The sequence below is a fragment of the Nansenia antarctica genome (genome assembly GCF_963989245.1).
Source record: "Nansenia antarctica genome assembly, chromosome: 6".
NCBI lineage: Eukaryota > Metazoa > Chordata > Actinopteri > Argentiniformes > Microstomatidae > Nansenia > Nansenia antarctica.
In genome coordinates, this window is record NC_137676.1 from 44,388,759 (window position 1) to 44,415,363 (window position 26,605).

Consider the following 26,605-nt stretch of genomic DNA (forward strand, 5'->3'; position numbering starts at 1 on the left):
ACATATTTTCTGATGAAAAGATAATTACATCATCATCGTCATCATCATCATCCTCATCATCATTATCATTCAGTTGTACCCTTTAGTTTAGCCTATTCAATGGCACCATTAATTTGCTATACTACAGGGTGTGATCAACGTCAGAGAAATGTGCCACAAAATATTCAGCACTGTGCTCGCCAGCAGATGGTGCATTTCACAGATTTTTATGAATAGCTGCTCGCTCGTGACGGTGGCAAGGCGGAGTTTCTTCTGTTGTCGAATCAAAATGGTCTAATTCACAATACACTGGCAGTCTCGTACGGGAAGCGCAGTATACAGAGGAGCAGCATCAGATGAGAGCAATTGGAAACGAAGACCACAGTCAGTCAATATATTACAGGATCTAGGACAGTCATTTTAAATAGGTATAAATTCCATCCAAATAGATTTCGTTTCAAAATGATGGCCTGTACAGAAATTATTACCATGTGTCTTCAGTCTGCTAAGCATGACCACATAAGGCAACAACAGGAGCTCCAGCAGAAGAACCAAAATCAAGGAATCTCTATTTTCCAAGATGTAAGTAGTATGCCAACATTCCAAATGAATGGAGACGTTTTTACATGGTGCATGCCACTTATATTCCTCTGGGTGATTTTGTCAATGGCAGGCTAGTATGCATGCAGTGTGAAATTATGCCAAACGTTTAAAGATGCTGAGATCGATCTTCAAAGAGTAGTCTATTCTAATTGTGATTCATTGGTCGAACCAAAACGTCCTATAGCCTAAATATATATATCTTTGAGCACTACTATGTAGTGAGAGAAGGAGAGAGAGAGAGAGAGAGAGAGAGAGAGAGAGAGAGAGAGAGAGAGAGAGAGAGAGAGAGAGAGAGAGAGAGAGAGAGAGAGAGAGAGAGAGACTATTTATACGTGTTAACGGTTTAATTGCCGGTGATACTGACGAGAGGTGAGTGTGCCCATTTAGAGCGTGAAATAATCAGTTGTTAACTGTACAACGCTTTCACACAGCATTCTGTCAACACATTACTTTGATTAATGTTATTGTTAAATTCTGTTAAACAACGAATAATATTAATGTCGGGTCTAATTCTCATGTTTATTATAAGGGTCATGACATTGGTTGGAGAAAGGATGAGACATAGGGATATCATTAATGTCAGGCTCAGGTTTTTCCACATGAGTGTTTGTATGTTGACATTTTTGTAATATTGTTCCTGTTTGTTTTATTAGCCTATGCATTGCATGAATAAATAAACATTGTATGCATATCGTGTGAGGATGTTGCTCCATTATCTTTTCCTAACCTGCTCCAAGGTTGGTTAGGGGCACCCTACCTAATTCCCTCCACATTTGGAATTGGATACGTTACTCAATAGCAGTCTAATAATGCTGACTACTGATGTTCAAACACTACAGCAAACAATACAGTAGCAAGAGGTATTTTTGCAGATTTAGTTAGACATATTTGCCATTAATAATTTGCATAACACTGTACACCATTAACATCCAAATCCCTGTTCCACATGCAACCAATTAATCTACCCCACACACTTTAGAGCACTCAGGAGACTGTACAGTGTTGAGGGTAGGCTGACAATGGATGCAGTTTGAAATATCACTTTAATAAAATAGGTGATTGAGGGTTTTACATAGGTTACCATGATAATTGGTGCATACATTTATTTGGATGTATGTTCTTTTGCTATTTCTTTGTTAAATAATGATAAACATAGTAAGCAAGTTAATACTGTAAGTAACCAACAATCCTCTTACAGATCAGTTTAAGATGTCCTACCAACCAGATAGAAATTGAATTTACAAATTGAATAGTAAGGTAATTGGCCAGTAAAGGGAGCACAAGTGCAGTGAGTGCACATTAAAACATGAAATGCAATTAACCCCCATCCACTGAGTCCATCACAGCATGCTGCATAATAAAAAAAAATAGTAAACATTTCAACCTATTCCTATGGTAAGTGGGAGTTAATCTTTACAGAATGCATCATGCACAATAGGTAGTTTGCATACAAAGAAAAGTCAGCCAGTCAGTTGAGTTGAATGGCACATGTTGTCATTGCTTAATCAACACCGTCACTCTAGAGCTCCTAATGCTTGGTTGCAATGATTGTTTTCTGTCTCTCCATTCTTTCTGATTCAATGAGGGAACAGTGGTGCAGTCTTTCCATTCATTTTCATGTATTGCAGTGAAACAGCCTTTATTTATGCAACCTCCTTCTCAACGGACTCATTAGAGCTTTGTGAAACTCTGTCAGCCACATTGTGTAACCAGTTTTTTCCCACTCAAACCCCCCCCCAACCTGTTCTCTCTTTATGTAATAAAGGGGGTTGTATACTGATTGTTTATTGGTTGGTTCAATGGATTTTCAGAGATGAGTGTTAATGTAAATATGTACCAACTTCAAGGCTTTTCACCATGTTTTTTTTCTTTTAAGGGATGGGGTTTTACTTTTAAGCTGCTGGGTAGAAGGGCTCACATGTTATGTGATGAAATACTAAACCTATAATAAGAGATACCTTTAGTTCATTCAGTGTACCTGCTGGAGTTCTGTTAGCCAGGAAAGGGCTCAGCGCGACAGGCTGATAGTCGTCCTTCCTGCGGAATTCTCTCTGAGTTGGTATAAATCACCCTGTTATGCCATAGACCCCTCAAGATGGAGTCTAATGACTTGGGCGCATAGTGGCATAGCACACTAATGTGCAAACCATGTCATTGCAATGTCCCTGGTTTGATTACGGCCATCGACATATCTTGCATGTCATCCCTCCCCTCTCTCACCCATCCTTCTTGTCTCTACTCTATCCCAATAAAAGCAGAAATGCTCTAAAAACATATTTTAAAAAAGAAAGAAAATGCCTGAAGAAGGTCTATGACTGAAAGCTTGCAATAAACTATGTTTTTTGCACAGTGTTTGAGTGTGCGGATGCTGTTATTTTTTACTCTATTGATACTCTTCAGTTCCAGCACCTCAGCAAAGACTGATAACGGCTGAGCGGTGGTATTTTCACTATTTAAAAAATAGTCTAAATGACTTGAGCAAGGCGACTCAGCATCCTCTTCATTCTCATCCTCATCTTCATTATTATCAGGCCAAATTTGAGTGTCTCATACTATCATTACCACGATTATATCATCATCAGTTGTATTATGGTGACAGGTACAGGTGAATCCCCTCCTCAGGGGTTCAACATTCAAGCCTGTTCACAGCCGGTATCTAACATCCTGGATTTATTCCTCCAATGTGCAAGCTTCCAGTAGGTTTCTGAAACAGTTATGCGGGATGCTTACATTGGCATTTCTATAATTTCTATCGTTTAGAAATAATGAACACTGTTAAACAGCTAGGGCCATTATACGTTGTGGCCCACACAAAGGGCTTCAGTACTTGTGGAGCAATCCTGGGTTTGTGAGATCTTTTCTGAGGTAGTGATGTACTATTGGGTACTGTATATCTCACTCACAAGGTGTGATGCTGTTTTAATAATGGACTGGCAGCAGTGCATGTCTGTATACACCACAGTGTGTTGATAGGTGGCTGTTATGGATCTCATTTCAAAGCTCCGTTCTGGCAACACAGGGTCTTAGCCAACCTTTGGACTGTAGGACCGTGAGAAGATTTATATGATGGTGGTCATAGCAACTGTTACTTACATAGCACTTAACACTTTATTGTGTGAAAGATCCTAATTGTACCTGAATGTTTTAATGTTAGATCATGATGACGATGAATACTACAGTTAGGTCACAGTCAAATGAGAATTTTAAAGGGAATGAAGTCTATAAATGCATTTTTTTTTTTTTGCCATTTAGCAGACGCTTTTAATCCAAAGCGATGTACAATTACGAATTACAGGGACATTCCCCCTGGAGTAACTGAGGGCTAAGGGCCTTACTCAATGGCACACTAGTAGTGGTGTGGTTTCAGGCGTGATTTGAACTCACAACCTTCCGATCACAAGTCCAACTCACTATCCACTAGACCACCACTAACCCCCATGAAGTCATGGAACATTGTGATCGTAGTTTTGGGCCAACTTAGACATTTTAGAAAGAAAGATAAAACATAAAAAAAAAACTGTATAACCAATGACCAACTTCCCCCTGAGCTGCATAAGTGTCAAACTTAAATGTCACCACTTCATTTCCTGAGATAACATCTCTCTCAGATATTAAAATGCTTGCAGATATTTCAGCCCTTTTTAAATGTTCTCTTGTGCACAAATAAGCAGCAGAATGCCAAAACATTTATTAGATACGGTGGTTTATTATGCATGTTCCCTGCTTCACAAATAGAGCATTACTGCCTGGCATGCTTGTCCAATCTCCCACCTTGATACGGTACACAACCAATTTATTTTAATTTTAGTGACATGTTTCGTGCTTGGCTCACTATATGAATATTCAAAGCTTTATGTAATTGCATGAATTGTTCAAGTGAATTTGTTTTATTTTTTCTTTCTAGATATTTCGCCGTGCAGACAAAAATGGTGAGTAGAAAAATGCTACTAAACAGTAATAAACTGGCAATAGACTATAATATTATTATGAGATCATGACGTTTCAAATGGCTGTCTTGCATGAACTGTGTGTGACCCAGTATGCAACAAGCCGTTAAAGTGTTAATCTGTCTCTTGTCATCTTATTTCTAGCAAAAATAGAACATATGATTGAAAAACATTTAAACATGGTTGACCATTGAAAAAGTTAAAATAAACAATGTTTAAACTGCGCAGTACATCTTCTTAATCTAATTTAATAACGATTCAAATTCATAATTAATTGATTGGGGATTTCCTTGCCATAATCAAGGAAGTAATTGTGTGTGAAAGCAAGTGACGCTGGTTTTAAAGCAGGAAAATTAGAGACTGTGATGGCTTCACTTTGAGAGACTGGCTTGATTGCAATCCAATGCCTAAGGGAATGCACACAGGCCTTGTTAATCAGACACAAAGCAACTGGGCCTTATCTAATCAGTTTGGCTCTGAGCTCTCCTAGACTCATGAATGAAACCTTGCAGCATTGGCCAAGGGCTATGCCAACAGAATCATGTCTGTAACATTAAGAAGGACAGGGCTAGCATACAGTATAGAGATGGATTGAGTGTATCATCTTTTCTCACTGTCGGATGATCTTCCTTTCATATTTTGGTTGGAGAACTGAACAACCACAACATCCCAGTTTGAGGGATATTTTCTCTGACTTGTTAGTGTATAGAATGTTCATCTCCTCATTTGATATGTGGCTTATCCTCCTGTCAGCTCTAACAGGCAAAACCCTACAAATACACATGACAAACCCACTGGGTGAAACACAGCACAAGCCAACCATAACCACATCTAGTCCCTCCTAAAAACGGTCTAATTCAGGTCAGTTTCTAATTAATTAGTTTATCTGAGTTACAAACAGACTTTATTCAGCGTCCTTGCTAAACTCCTAGGGAAACATGTTTGAGCATTTAGCTTTTGGAAATTACAGTGACAAATAGGCATTTGTGTTTCCTGTCAATGTTTTATTCATGCATTGCATCCGAGTGAAATGGAATGTGAAATGTAATAAGGACCGTGATTAATGCATGTAAGAGCTCTAGATAGCTTCCTCTTGAACGCAGTTTTATATGAGCGTGTTAATGATGCAACAATGCATGCCCACATGAGCAGAGGTCGCCCAAGGCCACCTTCAGCTCTCACATGGATGCAAACCCCCAGTGGTCTATGCCTCATCAAAGACATGCAACCTTATTTTGCCAGTGTTGAACATGAGCTGTTGTGTAGGAGATACAGGATATAAACTGACCTCCAGGAGAAAAGATTAACTTGTTCCTAAAAGATTTGTCCCTTCTGTCAGTGACCATTTCAGTTCTGTGAAAAAAATACAAAGTCAGAAGGTGGGATTGAATTGTGACTTGTAAAAGAGGTTGCGGGTGGGATACATTGATGATCATACCACCTATTTTTTTTTTGTAGAATACATGTTTTAGCTCCAAGCTTCTCAATCTTAATTTATTTTAGCTTTCTAAAAACATCAACGTTTTCTTTTTTTTTTACACACTATAAAGAAAACTCAAGTCTAGGCCTATATGTGTGATTTTGCTGTAGTTATCTTCAATTTGCAGCATAGTCCTCCATGATTTTCATCTAACTTGCTTGAGTCGTGCACCCTGGAGGAAAACGACTCCCTCCAAGAAGTACTGAGTGGGCTGCCTTGATACTCTTTGAGCACTGCAGATTTAACACATAAAGAGAACTGGCCATTTGCCATAGCAGAGTCCATCTCTCTAAGCTATTGTAATAAATAATGTACTATCTTAAAGAGCTTAACAATATTGCATCTCCTCCGCTTGGTCTATTTGAATGTGTGTCTTTAAAAGTGTTTAACACACAAGGGCCACTTTCTCTGGGCAGTTGAATTAGGATATGATAAAGACAGTCAAGAAAAAACACCTTGGTTAGATGACACCTTGACATGTATGGTGGGTTTACCTTTCAAAACATTATTTTCAAGGGGATTCAATGGGAAGTACAGTAGTAGACAGAAGACATGCAATGTACCATGTTCAACTTGCTATGAGATGCTTTCAATAGTTTCCAGCCTAATCATACCATCACTATAACCCTATAGTATCTGGATTGGGAATATTGCTTGCAATTTGGACCATGATGTGCCTCAACATTCATGTATGTGATTGGATGTGGAACTAGCACAATGCAATGCATATGGGAGTGAAACTTGCATATGGGAATAAGCTGAAAGCAGAACAGTTTGTACTTGCTGTTGTTTATTTATCTCACAATATGACTTTGGTTAAACCTTTTACGGCAGTCAGAGTAGCAATAGAATCTCTGTGCCTCAAATGCAGACGAAAACATCATCTTCTCTTTTCGTTGAATAAGGGACACATGGATGATGTTACGGATATGCAATGACTCAAAGCTGTCTCGAATCAAAAAATTACAGTTATGAAAAAAGTTATGTTTCTCAATCTCAACCTTCACTACTAACAGATCAGTCATTATTGACTATCTCTCTCAGAGCTCAATCTCGGAGGTACTCAGGGCTTGTCTTCAGCAGAGACTGGGATAGATCTCATTAATCCACAGTCAGGCTGCCAGTGAGCTGTGACTGCTCTAACCATCACACACTCCCAGTCCCCCTGGGGCCCCATAGGTTCAGCACTGAGCCACAAGCATGTTCTATCATAGGCATACTGATCTTAACTTCCCCTTGTAGAAATTTAGAAATGCTTTTAACACATGCATGGCTGCATATTCATTTTCTTAGAATGCGCATTGACTCCTAAATATATCCCAATATTGTCTACAGTGATGTATAAACATGTTCAATGATAATATATATATATATATAAAGACATGACATAGTGTTTTCATGAACACTTTTCAGAGGTGAAAGACTGGACTATAGTTATTTGAATCTACGTAAATGTGATTGCTTTGAATGTCATGCACTCAGATATCTTAAATCAACACTACAAAATGACTCTATTATTCTACTGACTTTCCCATCATGGTGCATGGTTTCCTACTTGTATTCAGCGTTGCCAAGCTGTTGGAAGACACTTCAATAATGCCTCTTTGAGCGAATTAGCGTCTGAAACGTACACAGAGACCAAGGAACAATGCATGTGTGAGGCTTAAAACAGCATAACAACTATTTTTCCTATCATGGTTTCCTACTTGAAATTAGAGACACTTCCATTATTAAAGCTACTGTATTTACATCAAATAATTGGAATACGACAATCAAGAGTCATTTGGTTCTATTAATCTGAGCGTTGCACACATGTGCAAGCCTTGTGAACGCTCCTTTTACGATCCACTTTTATGATTTTCACATTGTCACGCTGTTCTGAGCCGTATGCTGGCTCAGATATGTTCTGGTCACATTGAACTCTGCAGTATTGCTTGGCTCTTTAAATGGGAACTGACCAGATGTCCTACAGGGTGCTAACTGCAATTAGCTGTATGTGAAAGGTGACACTTGATCTCTGCACTTTATATTTATATTAATTATGACTCTTGCACTATGATGTTGGTTTGCACTGTCTTGTCCTGTCTTGCACCTGTCCTGCTGTAAACCGTGCTCCACTGTCCCAAACCAAATTCCTAACATGTTTACATGTCATGGCAATAAAGTCTTCTGATTCTGATTCTGAACAAGGCTGACCCTTTACCATGCCATACTCACTCAAAAGACTGCGTGACAGTATGAAAAACTATTGTAGTTGGCCAGGTAGTTCTCATGTGTTCCCCTTTTCCCCTCTTAGACGACGGCAAGCTCTCCCTGGAGGAGTTCCAGTCGTACTTTGCAGACGGGATCCTCACTGCGGAGCAGATGCAGGAGCTGTACTACTCCATCGACAGGCAGCAGAGAGAGTAAGTGCCTTTACTTTTGAGACATCTCTCCCTCAGTCGCCATCTGTAGCTCCTCCTGCCACACAGGGATGTGTCTGCACTTCAAAGGAGGATCTGTCAATATTTAATCAAGGACCTAGAGTCTAGAGCAAGCCCTAATCTAACTAGGGCAATTACCAGAAGGTGTACTGTGCATGCACACAGGGTGAAATCTACAGTATACTATACAGTACCTACATAATTACTAAATTGGTGTATTGGTAATACTGTATATATATATATGGTTCTGATTCGCAACTGCTTCTAACATGGCAGCCTCCCTCACAGAAATGGCTGACCTTTAGAGAGCTTTGATAAGAACATTTCAGACCCCTAATCCTCGCAGATTCCATTAACCATTTTTTTGTCCTCTTCTTCTTCACCACTTTCTCTCAGCAACCTAGACACAGACAAACTCTCAGGTAATTCTCTCCCTACTCTCAGATACTGTGTCGTCAACCTGTCTCTCAAGGCCTTTACTCTGTCTTGAACTTGGATTTGAAATATCCATAGGCCATAGCAATGTACCAAATTCATCCTGGCTTGTGCATGCCTCGCAGACTCGAATGATTCAGCAATTCAGTGTAATTGGCCACTTTGACAGGTGTGGCTACTGCTGCAATTTTGCTCTAATAGTTCCTCTCTCAAGGTATTACAGCCTGATATGAAAAACACCTACAATCAGAAACACAAATTTGTAGATATATGTAGATATTAAACGTATATGTGACAGAACTTTGTATCCTCCAGAATACTTCTCTCCACACCTGGGTGAATATCTGAATGTCCTGTCTGCTCTGGAGAAACTGAACGTCGCCATCTTGAAGGCCATGGACAAAACCAAAGAGGTTTATTTTATATCCCCAAATCTTCCCGAATGCCACTTTTTCCCACCAGGATTTTGAGTAGGCTTCTGTTTGTGGCGCGTCTGTCAGTTCCAAATCCCCTTTGAAGCCTTTAGCGATCTCTCAGCTATGACGGTGCTATGACAGAATGGATGTGCTCAGCTAGGTCCTCCTGCTCTTCTTGTTAGAGCACACAATATCATCTGTTGGGTTGATACTGTCAAATAAGTATTTAAAGGGGTGAGTCCTCCAGATAATATATAGATAATGTATAGTATATATAGTAACATATAGTATGTTGTAACTCAACATTTCCATTTTTCATTTGGTTTGACTATTTCTTTGTGTACAGACAAGACCATTGAAAAAAAACAAAAAAACAACTCACCTTTGGAGTATACCCCAGAGGGAGATTCAGTGGTCTCTCTTCTGCTGATTATGTTCTGTCACATCTATTAACCTGCTTTGAACCCTCTTGACAGCACTATCTTTTAAAGTCTCACCTCCCATGTTAACAAGCTCCCTCTCAATGATATTGAGCCAGGTCTTTTAAGGCTGTTTGACCTCTGTCGTGGAACTAACAGTTAATCTGAATAGGTTTAATTTACAGTATCAGGGTTGAATCAATGAGTGACAGGACATAAAAGCTACAGAACTCTGTTCATAATCAGAACTTTCCCTTCCAAATCCACACAACACTTCAAAGAATCATACACTGTTATGAAACAAGAGCACTGGGAATGTTTGACACACACAGCAGAGCAGTGTTAATTTGGTGAGGTCTATATCAAGGATTAATGCAGCACATAATATACAGAGGCTGACTGAAGCTCCGGGTGGCTCTAAGGGAGATTGCTTTGAGCACCACGTTCAGCTCAACATCAAAGAACCACCGCTAAAACAATCAATACCACTGCTTATACGTCATCGATCTCACCTATCCTTTCGTGACAGGCTTAGGCAAATTATCTACATATTTCACTTTGACATGATAACAAACTTGTAAGTGGACTGTGAAAGGGTTTAGAGAACTGGAGAAGGATGCAGAGGGAACAAGAATGATTGTTCCATGATATGATATGCTGCCTCTCTTTCCATTCCCTCTTTTCTTTTTTTTTACCTCCACTATTTGTGTATTGTTGTGATGATTGTGTGTGTGTGTGTGTGTGTGTGTGTGTGTGTGTGTGTGTGTGTGTGTGTGTGTGTGTGTGTGTGTGTGTGTGTGGTGTGTGTCTATCTCCAGATAGAGATTGTTGTCTGTGTCTGTGTGTGGAGGGGTGACCTGACAATAACCACTGCTGACATGAACCCTCCAGCACTTGAACTGTATGACGTCAGACGTCCTCTATGGTAGAACTGCACCAGAGCAACACAGTTGTTTATCTTGTCTCTCGCTATATAATGTTCAGTACAGTATCTGTCTCTTCCACCATTCCTCCCTATCTCCCCTAAAAAATAATAAATCAATTATTCTCTGGAGTTTTAGATATTCTGTCAAGAAGAGAAAGGGAAAGAAAATCAAAAAGAGAATAGTATTAATTACTCATAATGCAATATATAATATGCTGTGATGGATTAGAGAAAAAAAAACATCAATAAACCAATTTCACAAGTTCAATAAAATTATAATAATTACTTAAAACTTTAATTAATTAAACTCCATATGATAGCTCTAAAAGTATTTTACAGACACTGAAAGAGAAAAGGATAAGTGCAGTGAGAGATACAGGCATTAGCCTACAGTATCATAAACAATACCAACAATAATCCCACACCATTACCTTAGTACATAGTACCTTACATACTATTATGTGTCTAATTGAGTCTTAACATTCAGTGAAAACACTGATGATGTTCATTTCAGCTAAATGTTGTCTCTGTTTAATGCTTCATAAATAACACATATCCCCCCACCCCTACAGGAGTACCAAAGCTCATCTGTGTTGGGTCAGTTTGTGACACGTTTCCTGCTGCGGGAGACCTCCACTCAGCTGCACTCCCTGCAGTCATCACTAGACTGTGCTATGGAGGCAGTGGACGAGCAGAGCAGCACTGGCAGGTACTGCAGCCATGCCATGATGACATGACTGGGCTCTTCTCTCTGTGCGATATGTTGACCCCTTTATCCCAATCCCAGTCAATCAGGCAATGGAAGCTCATGAGGATGATGATGATGATGATGATGAGGAGGAGGAAGATGAGGGTGAAGATAGTGATGATAGCCTTTAGCAATGCTATTGTTATTGATGACGATGATACTGAGGATGATAATGATGATGATGATGATAATGATGATGATGATGATAATGATGATGATGATGACGACAACAACAACAACAGCAATGTTGATAATAGGGTTATATTCCTGTGTCTTCTGCAGTAAGATTATGAAGAAGCCAGAGGATCTCTCCATCCAGAGGACGACCAAACGCCCAGGCCGCCGGATCCAGAAGAACATGTGTCTATCTCCCACAGATCCCTACTCTGGCATGCTCACTACAGGTCTAAACTCTGACCATTGTTTGGCCTTTATTCCCAGTGTCAGTGTCACATTTTTGTTTTGTGGCAGTGTGTGTGTTCTAGATGATATACTGTACTGTATATGAACTCTCATTCTGTTTCTTTGGTCAGGGGTCAGTGTGGAGCCAGACAACCACTGGAGTTCTCAGATCAACCGTCTGCAGCAACTTTTAGACAAGTTGGAATATGAGGTAGAGTACAAGGTTCACTGGTTGTTAGCTGGAACATGAGGTACAGTATGATGTTCACTGGTTGTTATGAATGAATGAATGAATGAATGAATGAATGAATGAATGAATGGACTTTATTGTCATTGCTACAGTACAGGTACCAAACAACGAAATTTAGGAGGGGTGGCTCCCCTGGTGTTAGGAAAGGGAAAAAAAACACATTTAGAAAAAGAATAAAATCACAAGAAGGTAAGGAGCTGGTTTACATAAATAAAGGCTATGTACACAATCCACTGTACTATACTGCACAGATAGTCAACTAGGGTTGTCATATTGCACAAAAGTATTTTTTCACGTTATATGGTGTAGCCACCTACTCAGCACAGTAGGGGTTGTATTAGCATGTAGACGGGTGCCAATGTACAGGTACAGTATTCCATATTATTGACTGATTCATTGGTCCTCAGGGGATACTCATTTTAAATGACAACTAAGCCACTCTTCCAGTGATATGAGACACAGAGTGGAAATACAAGAACCATTAACTGAAATGTCAACACTTATCTTACTTGAGCAGAAGCTGGAACACACTGCACACAACTTTTCTCGAGGCTACATTAAATCGGTCTTAATATCAGGAAGATAGCCATCCTTTTGATATGGAGAGCAATGCTTTGTGACGTACTGTACTGTAACTAGGCAATACTTGTGCTAGGTTTGGTTTGTCCTGTTTCCCTGCTGAAGCTTGTTCTGCTCATGACTAACTGAAATATTTACGCTTCCATTTGCAGAGTCCACATCTTGAACCTCTCAAAGAGGACACGTTAGCAGGCACCTATAATTCAGTAAGTTCAACCTGAAAAGCACAGTCTGTGGTCATCATCATTTGCCATCTTTTTTTAATTGAGAAAGGATTAAGGTTGAATGATATCACTGTGTAAGTGCATTTCAGTTACTGCAAAAGGAAATACCTAACTTAAATTATCGTAAAGTTTTTAAGACTATAATGACAAACCAATTGACCACACCAGTAGCCTTACAGGCTACTGCTTCGAATATTAGTCCCTAGTCCCAAATTCTTAATTAACCAGTCAAGGGCAATGATCGGATCTTCATGGTCCATGGTATCAAAATGACTAAAGATTTCCTGAAAATATGAAGACGTGAGTTTCTCTCAAACTTTGTTGCACTAAGGTTGTCTTTACCTAAATCACCAAATATTGACTGGAAAAGATTTTATTGCGACAAAACGTTTGAGAAACCTTAGATTAATTGCTGATTGAGTGGCAAGGAGGCAATCCAGAAATTATTATAACCACTGGTCTGAAACATGCATTCTTCAACTCCCCACCAGAACATTCTGCTGGTCCAGAGACAGATGTCCGTGAAGGAGAGAGATGTGGAGGAGTTCCAGCAGGCTCTGAAGATCTACACGGATGCCACAACCAGCCAGACCAACAATTTGCAGTGAGTCACTAGTCTCATATCTGATCCAGCTAAACCACGCTAACCAAGCTAAATCAACTAAAGACAACCAGGGGTCAATTGAAAAATGTGCTGTTGTTTATGAGTGAGTGCTGAGTGTGTAAACATGTGATGCAGACTCTACTTGAGCTAGCAAAGTATTCATAAGAAATCATCCCACAGTGTGTCCGTCCAGACGCTTCAAGAGAGATCCTGCTTCATTATGTACGAGTTCTGGCAGGACCGTCTCTCCTGGATGAGGTAGGCTTTTTTGGGGTGATGTAGCCCCCCATTTTGAACCCTTATAAAAGGCAAGATGTGTGTTTTCCTTTTCAAGAGATACATTGTAATGGTCATGGAAGTCATTAAAGCAATTAAACTATCCGCAGAATTTGATGATTTGGTATAGTCATTCAGAATTCTCAGAAATTAATTTTCTCAGTCTTTAATTTTGATAACATGCAGTTTTATAGCCAAAAGGCTTGACATTGTAGGGACATTTGTGGGCATATTGCAATGCTATTGGATGTTGCAGTGATACAAGGTCTTATATAATACAGCCTTGTAGACCGCACACTGACTGCTCTGTCCCGCCCTCTTCCTCCCTCAGCTACTTGCAGTCGTCCATTAGTAAGACGTTCCAGCGCTGCATCATCGACGTACTGGAGGACCCTGAGATGGTCTCCACCATGCTCCTCCCAGGTGGGTGCAGTAAAAAGGAATACAGCTATACTGTATTTGTGCTAGATCTAGCTGCATCCTGTATATAAGATGATTGATATTGAATGATGCCTTACTTTTTACAGCCTCCTGGTGGATTATGAACAATAACTGACACAAGTAACATTTCCTCAAAACGATGATATTCAAAGATTCTAGTAAGGTGAGGAGAAAAAGGAGAAGATTTTTTGCCTAATTTTACTGTTTATACTGGTATGCTTTATTTATTATTGAATACCCAGGACTATTTCCTAGACAATATGCTGTGTTTTACTGTATTATTATTTGAAAACTAAAAATGAACTTATGCACGACTTAACAATGACTGCCTAGTTAAATCTGTAAACTAAACTAACATTGTCCTTTAGAGAGAGATAGAGTTTGGGAATATCACAATAATTGTTGTTGTTGGAATCCATTATTAGAACATTATCCTCTAAGCATTTTTTCCAGTGTGTTCTTTAGATACATTTACATATCTTGTCTGGTTTTAGATGTGTAAATAGACCCAAAAAAACATTTGCATGAATTTGAGTCACAATGTTAGTTTTTTTTTCTTCAAAACGTCATTGTATAGTATTGTAATAGATGGCACCTGTGAGACATGCTTTCACATCTCGATATGTACCATATGAGTTACCTCTAATATGCAGCAAACCTGGGTCAAATAGTATTTGAAATCATTCAAATATGAGTGTTTGTTTGAGCCTGCCTGGAGTGTCAGATGGGTTTGTGTTTTTGGTTTCCATTGGTTCCATTACACCAGGCAAACTCAATCAAGCATCAATCAACCCAGGTAAATATCAGTGTTGAACAGTCTTCATAATTCAATATACAACAAAAAATAAAAACATATTATTAGCTAGAAAGGTAAAGTGACCAGGATTTCACCATACCTGTTGTTTTGTGCAATGTTGACCCCTAGTTCGAACATAGAAAAGGTATACTTACACATATTGTGAATTTTAAAAGATGGTTCTTCAAAAGAATGTAGTCACAGATTGGTTGCTTTAAACCTAACCCACTTGGATGAATCAGACTTTTATCATCCTTATGTCACTCTTGCACTTTAGTTTTTTGTGGACCTCCTAGTTCAAATGAAATAATGGGACATTTATTCCAAGATGATCAATACATAATAAAATAATGCTGAGTGAGTGAATAGCAAAATATATTTAAGTTAGAAGTTATCACCAATGTGTAATCTGCCTAAACAGAACTTGAGAAGACATATCAACGCAGATGAAGTATTGAACCTCAGCTACGACAAAACATCTAAAGCCATTAACATTAACCAGCACTTACAATTTTTTCATAGGACAGAAATGTTTTTGTGGTAAGAGCAAATGTTGCAAACATTATATTTTGTGTACAGAACAGAACAAAATCAACATTTTCTTGAGTAATAACTTATAAATGTCTATGGTAAGAATGTTTAGGTAATGGAAATTATGGCAATTGTTATTGAACACCAGTAGATAATGTGATGTATTAACAGATTCTGCGTGTTGATGACATATAATGGGGATGAATGAATGTGTCCAATCAATCTCCTCTGTAGCTGTTCAACTGTCATTCAAATTCTTTTTCAAATCAATATTGATGTTGATGTTTATTTTTGGCATGGAATAAAGTTAATTACTTGATCCTTTGGCGTCATTCCTGATTGATGTATTGTTGTATGCTGTGAAGTGTACAGGTAGGCTATACGTTCTGTAGGTTTGGGGTACAGGATGCATACGATGGACATACACTATATGGACAAAAGTATGTGGACACAATTATCGTCTGGGACTGTTTTCATGGTTTGGGATAGGCCCCATAGTTCCAGTGAAGGGAAATCTTAATGCTACAGCATACAATGCGATTCTAGAGAATTGTATGCTTCCAACTTTGTGGCAACAGTTTAGGGAAGGCCCTTTACAGTTTCCGCATGACAAGGCCCCCATATACAAAGTGAGGTACATAATGACATGGTTTGCTGAGTTTGGTCTGGGAGAACTTGACTGGCCTGCACACAGAGCTCTGACCTCAACCCCATCGAACACCTTTGGGATGAATTGGAACGCCGACTGCGAGCCAGTCCTTCTCACCCAACATCAGTGCCCTACCTCATTCATGCTCTTCTGGCTGAATGGGAGCAAATCCCCACAACCATATTCTAAAATCTAGTAGAAAGTCTTCCCAGAAGAGTGGAAGCTGTTATAGCAGCAAAGGTGGGACCAACTCCAAATTAATGCCCATGGTTTTGGAATGAGAAGTTCAACAAGCACATATGGGTGTGATGTTTGGGTGTCCCAATACTTTTGTCCATATAGTGTATGTGACTTAAATTAAAAAATGATGTAAATAGGCTACATTAGGTTACATTTCATTTCACTCATTGATGCTACCTGGGCTGTCAAAAATTACATCATAACACTCATATATAATAATAATTCTAACTATATGGTACGATGAACCTATGTCAACAAGGTATGCATTACAAGCTAAGACAACATCATGTTCATATTATTATTCTCAACAACCATTAAATTGGTTCAGTATTTACAGTAACAAAAAAATGGAGCTTTGTCTTAAGCTGTGACAGAATCCTATTTTACAGAAAGAAAAAGAAAACAGTCAAAAGCGTCAGGAAATATTGCTTTCTCTCCAGCTAAATTGGTTGAGCCTTTGAAATGCTTCGAAAAATATATTAATAATAGGCTTATGATATGAGCAGCTGCCGCCTTTGAAAAGGCTGAGCAGAGAGCAGCAAAATGACTTCAAGAGCTCCAAGTTGAATGTAGGGCAATTAGCAGCATCTTTTCCAAGCTGCTGGATTTGAAGCAAAGTCCAAAGCCAGTTCAATCCAGATCTGACCTTGGTCATTAAGGTGGTAACATATACACACTCAAGGGGTCATAGTCAAAAGCTCCAAGGCAGGTTAGTGTGGGTTAGTGGATGTCCCATAGCAGTGTATAAGATCATCTCTATTGGACCTTCATATGCTTGTTGACTGTGATATTACACCATGTACATTAGAATTATTAATCCTATGAAGAGTGAGACATCCATTTTAAACCACTTTCTTGAGATCCCTTCCCCTGACGGGCCAGATGACTGTGATCTCTCTGTTTTACAAGCCCTCTCGGGAATGTGTTGAGGTGGTGGTGTCATATGAATAGAATTGATAGGATGAGGTCTCATTGGTTCTCCTTGCAAACAACTTTTAGTTTAAGTACTGTGGTTGGACGCCGGGTATAAAGACAGAAGACAGAGGATAGGCTCTTTCTCTTCTTAGTGTCCTGGTATAAAGACAGAAGACAGAGGATAGGTTCTCTCTCTCTTCTTGTCCTGGTCAGAGGTCACTGGTCAGAGGTCCCAGGTGTTGTTTACAGTACATTAACAGATCATGTGGTCTGTCTTTGTTTCTCTCTCCCTCTCTCCCCCTCTCTCCCTATCTCTCTCTTTCTATCATTTACCATGAGAGTAGAATGTAACGATTCTCTATCATGTTTTTTCCTTGTAATAATTGTGTATGTTTGTTTACAGTATTATACACCTATGAAACAATGACCAATTATGACTAATAATTTTCATAACCAATTGTCATAACCAATTATGACAATTATGACTCTATGACTGTTAGATTTCGCCAAAGCATTATAAAATACTCATTCATCTGTATTGTGTATTCATCTGTATCTGCTATTTTCTGTCCTCTGACAGTTTTCTGAGCTGATGCTCGGAACACACAAATAGCAAGCTACTTGGGCTATTCATGGGCTGCATTATGTAACTAGCGTCAGATCAGTTTCATGTCATTCTAAGAAACCCATCTGCCATTTTCAACTGAGGGAAAAGTATTTACATCATTGATGATTGAGTATTCTCTATTCTATTCTCTGAGGAAATTGCTTTGTTAATAGTCCATTTCCTCAACGGACTAATGGACACTGATTCAGGGCATATTGACAGGCCAATCAATATGCAGAGGAATAATTGTGGCATTTTTAACAGCTATGGCCTTCATCCACAGACTACTGCTTCCAGACTATTCTAACATGCATCTGGAATACATTGAAATAGAATCTACAATCCATGTCATAATAATATATTTCGGTCCTGGATAGGATGCACACTTTATGAGATGCAGAGGTGGTGAATGCAAGACTTTAACACCAGAGAGGTAAACAGAGAGAAAAACAGCCAGAAAAATGGAGAAACAGAGACAGAGAGGGAGGCATCCATGCTGAAGTAAGCTTGCCAGAGAGGAACTGATTTCCTATTGGGTGAGTCCCAAAACAGCCAAGGGCTGGGATACATCAGAAAGATCTGTCAGGCAAAAGAAATGTAAGGGAGCCCACATGTAGTACAGAATAATAAGGCCAGCTAAATGACAGTTGATCAAGAGAAGGGAGGATTGTTAACAGCTAACGGAAACATGTATCATGCATTAGGAAGACTTTGATCCTCCTTATCAAATAGGCTTCATAAGAAACAAACATACATTTTTGGGCCACATACAAAATGTCTTGTTGATGACTGCAATGATAGTTATATCTAAGGGGGTAGGCTGTACTGCTAGTAACACATTGACTACTTGAGGGGAAAGTAGGAGAGATTAGAGATACAGCGTACTACAGGTAAGCAATACTCAGTAAAAGTAGTAACTTATGTTTATGTTTAGCAAATTCAAATAATGCTACCAAACTTAACAAAATTCTCTCTCTCTCTCTCTCTCTCTCTCTCTCTCTCTCTCTCTCTCTCTCTCTCTCTCTCTCTCTCTCTCTCTCTCTCTCTCTCTCTCTCTCTGTCAGGAAGCCCAAATATTGAGCTGGAGGAAGAAAGTCTTTGAAGAAGACACATAATTTGGAGTAGTGAGAGGGAAGCAAAGAAAAATAATTAGAGAGGTACTGAGAAGTCCTGTAAAGCAGAGAATAATGGAGAAGAGGGCAATAGAAAGATGAGGGAGGTGGATAGGAAAGAAAAACAGATCGACAAATGAAGGGATGTGCTGGAGAAAATGAATGCCTTGTATAGGACAGTACTTGAGTTGAAGAGAGAGGCTGAGAAAGACTGGAAGGAGAGGAGGAAGAAGAAAACGACAGCCAAAGAAATGAAAGATAAAGCCTAAGAAAATCTACAAAACATAGGTGTACAATGGAGAAAGAAGAGCATTTGATTTCTATTGTAATCAGTGAACAATAGCAAACCTTTTTTCAGCAACTAATGACGCATCCAATTAGTTATTGGTTTAGTGGTCTGAATGTAATTCAAATGTTTATTAAATGTTCTGGGGTAAGTGCTAAGATATTTATTTGGAAAAAAAGTGTCTCATGTCTATGTACTGATATGGTAATTGGTAAAGATAACAAAATATTTTGAATGGTTTGAATACTTTTTGAAGTACATTTGGAAAGGAAATGCGTTCTTTATTAGCAAGTTGTCATTCAATGTTCCCTTTACCGACAGAGAACAGCAGAAGAGGAGAGAAGAAAGACAAGAAGACAATCTAATGGAGGAGGAGAGGAGGCAAGTGGAGGTGCAGGTGAAGCGGGGTGGAATGACAGGTATGAATGAGTGGGCGTGTCAGGGTGTAGTGGTGCGAATGAGTGTTTGTGTGTACGTCATCTGCTTCTCCACAGGTGTTCCAAATCACAATCACTCCCATGATTGTGAGTATAAAGGCCGGTGCTTCCGTTCTACGAGAGCCCCGACCTTCCTTCCACGCACCGGCGAAATCGAGGGCTCGAACGACGGGAACGGACCTACGATTCCACGCCACACGAGAGACTTTATACAACGCCCTCAATTCATCACAGTAAAGGGAAGTCGTACTACCCTTGCCTGTGTCGCGCACCGGACCGGACCAGCGCCGAACGCCGGGCGACGAGTGAGGATTGCGGGAACGATCAACACCTATCCACGGGCGCCTATCGCGAACGACCCGCTCCCTGGACTTCCACCGAGAGTCGCAAGACTGAGCGACATCACTGACACTGAAGTGCTGGGATTCCCCCTCACCCCTCTCCCGATTAGACGAGACTGTGGGTTGGGCTTTGAGTGGGCGGCGCTATCCATTCGAACTATCCTCACCATCAGGTTTAGTAGTTTTAGGTATACTAGTATTTTTTTAGCAGAGTTCCGGTTAGAAGCCTAGTCTCGGCTGCCCGCTTGGAGGTAACAGTATAGTTCAGGTAGGACCAGTGTAGTCAGCTGCAGTGTGCAGTGTTTCGCATGCCTTATTGGGTACAGCCTACCCCATACGTTATTTAACAGTGTATTTGCAGTGATACGTTTTGCAGTGTATTTGCAGTGATACGGTTTTGTTGTGGTTTACTGTGTGCAGTGTTATTTTAGAGCAGCATTACTCAGACTCTCCATCAGGGGGAGCCAAACTGGGCCCAACTGTATCGTTGTCCCAAAGCATAGTGGCTGTGACTGGTGCCGCCTGACCACTCTGCCGTAGAGATTGATTTTATACTTTTAATATTACTCGTCCTGATCCTGGTGCAGGTGTTTTTTATGAATTGATAATAAACTTATGGTTGCAATATACTGTATATCGCCTCCTCTTGTTGTGTACTCAAGGGTCCTAGTATATCCTGTACGGCTACAATTTTGGCGTTGTCGGCAGGATCCTTGACCTACATAGCAAGATGGTTGACGTTGACGATGCTGGCGGGCAGCCACAGGGAGCAGTAGTTATGCCTTGGTTTATGGGTGGGCCTGGGGTGCCCCGGTTCGATGGAGGAGAGTCATCAAAGTTTTCAGAGTGGAAAACTCAGATTTCGGCATGTATTCGAGCCCAGGGGTTAAATGCACAGCAAAGGGTCGATTTTGTGCTGAGCGCATTAGATGGAGATGCCAAAAGAGAAGTGGCGCTGTTAGTTGCAGGGGAGCGTAACACTGACGCTAAGATCTTAGAGGAGCTAGAGAAACTATATGGGGGACAGAAGTCAGTAGCACAGCTGCGAGTAAAGTTCTTTAACTGCAAACAAGAACCTGGAGAAGAAGTGAAGGCATTCACCCTCCGACTGCGGGAACTGCACCACAGTTGGAGAACTCAAGACCCCCACGAGGGGTCGGACGACGAGCTACTACGGACTCAATTCGTCATGGGTCTGAGACCCGTACCCATGAAACAAGAGCTACAGCGGCAGCTCAGGAGGAACTCGACGACCACCTTCACAGAAACTTGTCGGGAGGCACGAGCACTGGAACGAGAGTTAGCAGGGTCTGAAGAAGCTCAAGCCTACCCTGTGTTTGTCCCTGCATCTAGGAGAGCCCCACCAACAACTCCTGATTGGCAGCAGATCAAAGAAGACTTGCGGACAGAGCTGCGCCAGGAGCTGCGCCAAGAGCTTAAAGAACAGCTGGCCCTCCTGAGTAAGTCTGTGGTAGACGAGCTGCAGGAACGCCTGAGCACAGCACAAATTGCCACACCCCCAACAGCTGCTGCAGCCTCTCAACCACTCTGGCGCCCGCAACCGAACAACCCCCAACGTCAGCGCCTGGAGTCGGCGCCTCCGGGGCTATCACACTACCAGTGGGACGGCCAAGGCCGTGCAATCTGCCGTGACTGCGGGGACGCCGGACACATCCAACGGTTCTGCCCTCGCCGACAGCCACAACAGGATTTTCGGCAACCCCGGTCACAACAGGGCAAGTGAACCGGGAGGGGCCCCCAACTACGCCCCCACAAAGGCCCGCCATGGTAGGAAGGTGCCCAGAAATTGAAGTGACTGTCCAGGGTAAGACCATTCCATGCATCCTTGACACTGGTTCACAAGTCACACTCATGAGCCAAACATTATTTCAGCGGCACTTCGGAGAGGAATGCATAAGTGACCCCGACCGCATATCATGGCTGGCCTTGAAAGCAGCCAATGGACTTAACATCCCTTACGTGGGTTACGCCGTACTCGATTTCAACATTGGGGGTATAGAGGTGAAGAAAAAGGGGGTGGTTATTGTTCGTGACGACTGTATCAATACTGAGTATGGGTTGCTAGGAATGAATGTAGTAACGGATTGCTGGGCCAGTATTGTTCAGGGTGGGCACCCTGGGGCTGCAGCCTTTAAATCGGTCTTCTCCCCCTCTGCAGAGAAGTTGTGGGACGTGGCCTTTGCGGCCTGCCAGAGGGCTGAGGCCTCAACCACTCGAGTGGAACTACAGGGGGTGGCCAGACTACAGCGACAGCCCCCCGTGGTGCTGCCTCCCTCAACAGAGACAATTATCTGGGCCCAGGTACCACAAGCTGCTGGCCTGGCAGATTGCCCTGTCCTGCTGGAGGATCTGGACGGCTACGGTCGGAAATGGCGGGTGGCTAGGTCGCTGGCCTGGACCCGAGGGGGGAGAGTCCCCCTACGCATCTGCAACCCGAACCCTTTCCCCCTTGAACTGCCCCAACGGTGCCCCCTAGCCACCGTTACCCAAGTCGACCAGCACGAGATTAGGGGGAAGACGACCCTGACGCTGCGCAGCGCTGGCCCCCAGGCGATTGAGGTGGACGTCCAGCACACTGCACAGACTGCAAGTGAGGACCACCCAGCCCTGGCTCTAAAGGGCGACAGCCTGGATAGGGATCAACAAGCCCAACTGGAAGTCCTGCTACGGAAGTGGTCGCACGTATTTGCCACACACAACGAAGATTTTGGGAGGACAGCCATCATCACTCACCAGATTCCGACTGGCACAGCTCCCCCGATACGGGAACGCTACCGCCCCGTCCCCCCAAATCTCTACCCAGAGCTCCGGTCACTGCTGCAGGGTATGCTGGACAGTGGAGTCGTGAGGGAGAGCTCGAGCCCTTGGGCTGCCCCAGTGGTCCTCGTCAAGAAGAAGGATGGGTCTTGGAGATTCTGTGTGGATTACCGCAAATTAAACGCAGTGACCCACAAAGACTCCTTCCCACTGCCACGAATCGAAGAGTCACTCACAAGCCTGTCCAAGTCAGAATGGTATTCAACCCTCGATTTGGCTAGCGGATATTGGCAGGTGGAGGTGGCGACAGAAGATCAGGAGAAAACGGCCTTCACCACGCCCTTCGGCCTCTACCAATTTGACAGGATGCCCTTCGGCCTCTGCAATGCCCCGGCCACGTTTCAGAGGCTCATGCAGCGCTGCTTGGGGGCCCAGGTCTACGACCATCTTCTCATCTACCTCGATGACGTAATCGTCTACTCCCCCAACTTCACTGCCCACCTGCAACACTTAGAACAAGTATTCGCTCGTCTCAACGACCACGGCTTAAAGCTTCAGCCACGCAAGTGCCACTTGTTCCAGAAGAAGGTGACTTACCTTGGACATATAGTCAGTGGCCAGGGGGTGGCGACAGATCCCGACAAGGCCGCTGTTGTCCGCGACTGGGCACCACCTATTACAGTCAAGCAGGTGCGGTCCTTTCTTGGCTTTGCAGGCTACTACCGGCGATTCATCCAGGGGTTCTCCAAGATAGCAGCCCCACTCCACCAGCTCCTCCAAGGCCAAGCCAATAGGCCCGCAGCCCCCATCCAATGGACGACCGCTTGTCAGGTGGCCTTCGACAAGTTGAAGCAGGCCCTCCTCAGCGCCCCCATCCTGGCCTACGCAGACTTCCATCTCCCATTCCGACTGTACACAGACGCTAGCCTGGATGGTCTCGGGGCTGTCCTGTCCCAGGTCCAAGAGGGGAAAGAGAGGGTCATTGCATATGCAAGTCGTAGTCTCCACCCCGCCGAACGCAACGACCAGAACTACAGCTCCTTTAAGTTAGAGCTGTTGGCACTGAAGTGGGCCGTCACGGAAAAATTCAAGGATTACCTGTGGGGCGCGCAGGTCACCATATTCACCGACAACAACCCGTTGGTCCATCTCGAAACGGCGAGGCTTGGAGCAACTGAGCAGCGATGGGCAGCCCAACTTGCCAACTACTCGTATGAGATCCGGTACCGACCTGGGGCGAAGAATCAGAACGCTGACATCTTGTCACGACTACCCGGGGAGGCGACGGGCGCCATCGTAGGGGCCACCATATCCACCTCACCCGGGGCTACGAGCCAATCCTCCGAGCTGGAGCTATGGAGGGAACGACAGATGGGAGACCCCGACTTTCGACTGCTCCAGGCCTGGATAACCAAAGGTGAGCCCCCTGCATCTATTGATCGTTCAGTTTTGTCCCCCCAGCTCCGCTGCCTGCTCCGCGAATGGGCGCACCTAGAGCTCTGTGAGGGGATCCTGGTGAGACATGTGACTGAGCCAGACACGGGCGCTCCAGTGAAACAGATCGTTGTCCCGGAATCCCAAGCTCGTGCCCTGTGGGAGGATTACCACAAGGCGGCAGGACATCCAAACGGTGACCGAATGATGTCATTGCTAAGGAGGAGATTCTACTGGACGGGTATGAGCAGAAATGCCCGGGCTTGGTCAGCAGAGTGCATCACTTGTGTGGTAGGAAAAGCGGGTGCACAGCCAAAGGCACCTCTGTGTTCCATTCTATCCAGCTATCCCTTCGAGACTGTAGCCATAGATTATTTGACCCTCGGACGGCCTGCTGACACTTACCAATACATTCTTGTCATCACAGATCTGTTCTCTCGCTATGCGCTGGCAGTCCCCACCAAGGACCAGACGGCTGCTACTACAGTGAAAGCCCTCTGGACTGCGCTCATCCTTCCCTTCGGCTGTCCAGAACGCATTCTTACGGACCGAGGGGGAGCATTTGAGTCGGCCCTGATGCAGCAACTCTGTGCAATGTATGGCTGCCAGAAGGTGAGAACAACCCCCTACCATCCACAAGGCAACGGGGCCTGCGAAAGGCTCAACCGCACACTCCTCTCGCTACTGAGTACGATTGAAGCCAAGCACCAAGCCCAGTGGCCAGCCCAGCTCCCTGCACTTCTACAAGCCTTCAACAACACCACCCATGCAAGCACAGGCATGACGCCCCACTACGTCGTCTTCGGCCGCCACGCCAGGCTTCCAGTGGACATGCTCCATGAAGTCGCACCGCCCCAACAGAGAGGCGACCTGGACGGGTGGGTCAAAAGACATCATCAAGCCCTTCTGCAAGCCTATGTCACGGTTCGCAACAACGTAGAGCGGCGCAACAACTGGAACGAGGAGAACTACAACCGGAACGCACGGAGCTTACCACTGCTACCAGGAGAGAGGGTGTTGATGAGGAACTTTCGCCGCCAAGCACAAGGGAAGCTAGCCCCCCGGTGGCTCCCAACACCTTTTGTGGTGGTTTCCCAGCTATCGGATCAGCCAGTCTTCGCCATACGACCAGAAGGGAAAGACGGCCCCATCCGAACCATCCACCGCAACAACTTGAGGCCATGCCCAGGAGACTCGGCGATGAGGGACGACCAGGGTATGAATCTTCCAGCAAGCAATCCAGATCGTGCTCAACATGGACAACCGCAGCCCGTTTGGCCATGCAGGTGGATGGTCCAGCCACAGCCACCCGCTCCGCCTCGACACGGCCGTACATCTGGACCACCAAGTCCAATCCAAGGACCACCCTTCCCTCCAGCAATGGCACCGGCTCCGACTGCCCCAATTGCCCAGCCTCAGGAGGCCCCAGAGCACCAACTCGGGGCAGACCAAGGCGATTCACGGCGGTATTCACTCCGCCCCAATCGTGGCAACCCTCCATCACGGTTTTCACCTTAAGGGTCGAAACAGACTGACTAGAGTCGTGCTCGGGACGACCACGTGTAAAGGGGGGGCGAATGAAGCGGGGTGGAATGACAGGTATGAATGAGTGGGCGTGTCAGGGTGTAGTGGTGCGAATGAGTGTTTGTGTGTACGTCATCTGCTTCTCCACAGGTGTTCCAAATCACAATCACTCCCATGATTGTGAGTATAAAGGCCGGTGCTTCCGTTCTACGAGAGCCCCGACCTTCCTTCCACGCACCGGCGAAATCGAGGGCTCGAACGACGGGAACGGACCTACGATTCCACGCCACACGAGAGACTTTATACAACGCCCTCAATTCATCACAGTAAAGGGAAGTCGTACTACCCTTGCCTGTGTCGCGCACCGGACCGGACCAGCGCCGAACGCCGGGCGACGAGTGAGGATTGCGGGAACGATCAACACCTATCCACGGGCGCCTATCGCGAACGACCCGCTCCCTGGACTTCCACCGAGAGTCGCAAGACTGAGCGACATCACTGACACTGAAGTGCTGGGATTCCCCCTCACCCCTCTCCCGATTAGACGAGACTGTGGGTTGGGCTTTGAGTGGGCGGCGCTATCCATTCGAACTATCCTCACCATCAGGTTTAGTAGTTTTAGGTATACTAGTATTTTTTTAGCAGAGTTCCGGTTAGAAGCCTAGTCTCGGCTGCCCGCTTGGAGGTAACAGTATAGTTCAGGTAGGACCAGTGTAGTCAGCTGCAGTGTGCAGTGTTTCGCATGCCTTATTGGGTACAGCCTACCCCATACGTTATTTAACAGTGTATTTGCAGTGATACGTT

At 43.4% G+C, this 26,605-nt stretch overlaps 1 protein-coding gene across 1 annotated transcript; it reads left to right on the forward strand.

Annotated features, from left to right (window-relative positions):
• Positions 1-441: 441 nt before the first annotated feature.
• LOC308161317 (N-terminal EF-hand calcium-binding protein 1-like) lies at positions 442-14,266 on the forward strand (the record flags this gene model as incomplete). Its single annotated transcript, XM_080535316.1, has 13 exons — positions 442-561; positions 4,487-4,511; positions 8,306-8,414; positions 8,829-8,854; positions 9,183-9,280; positions 11,200-11,336; positions 11,658-11,779; positions 11,909-11,988; positions 12,759-12,812; positions 13,322-13,434; positions 13,615-13,692; positions 14,042-14,133; positions 14,238-14,266. 13 exons carry the CDS (start codon positions 442-444, stop codon positions 14,264-14,266), a joined length of 1,083 nt encoding a protein of 360 aa, XP_080391442.1.
• Positions 14,267-26,605: the final 12,339 nt, after the last annotated feature.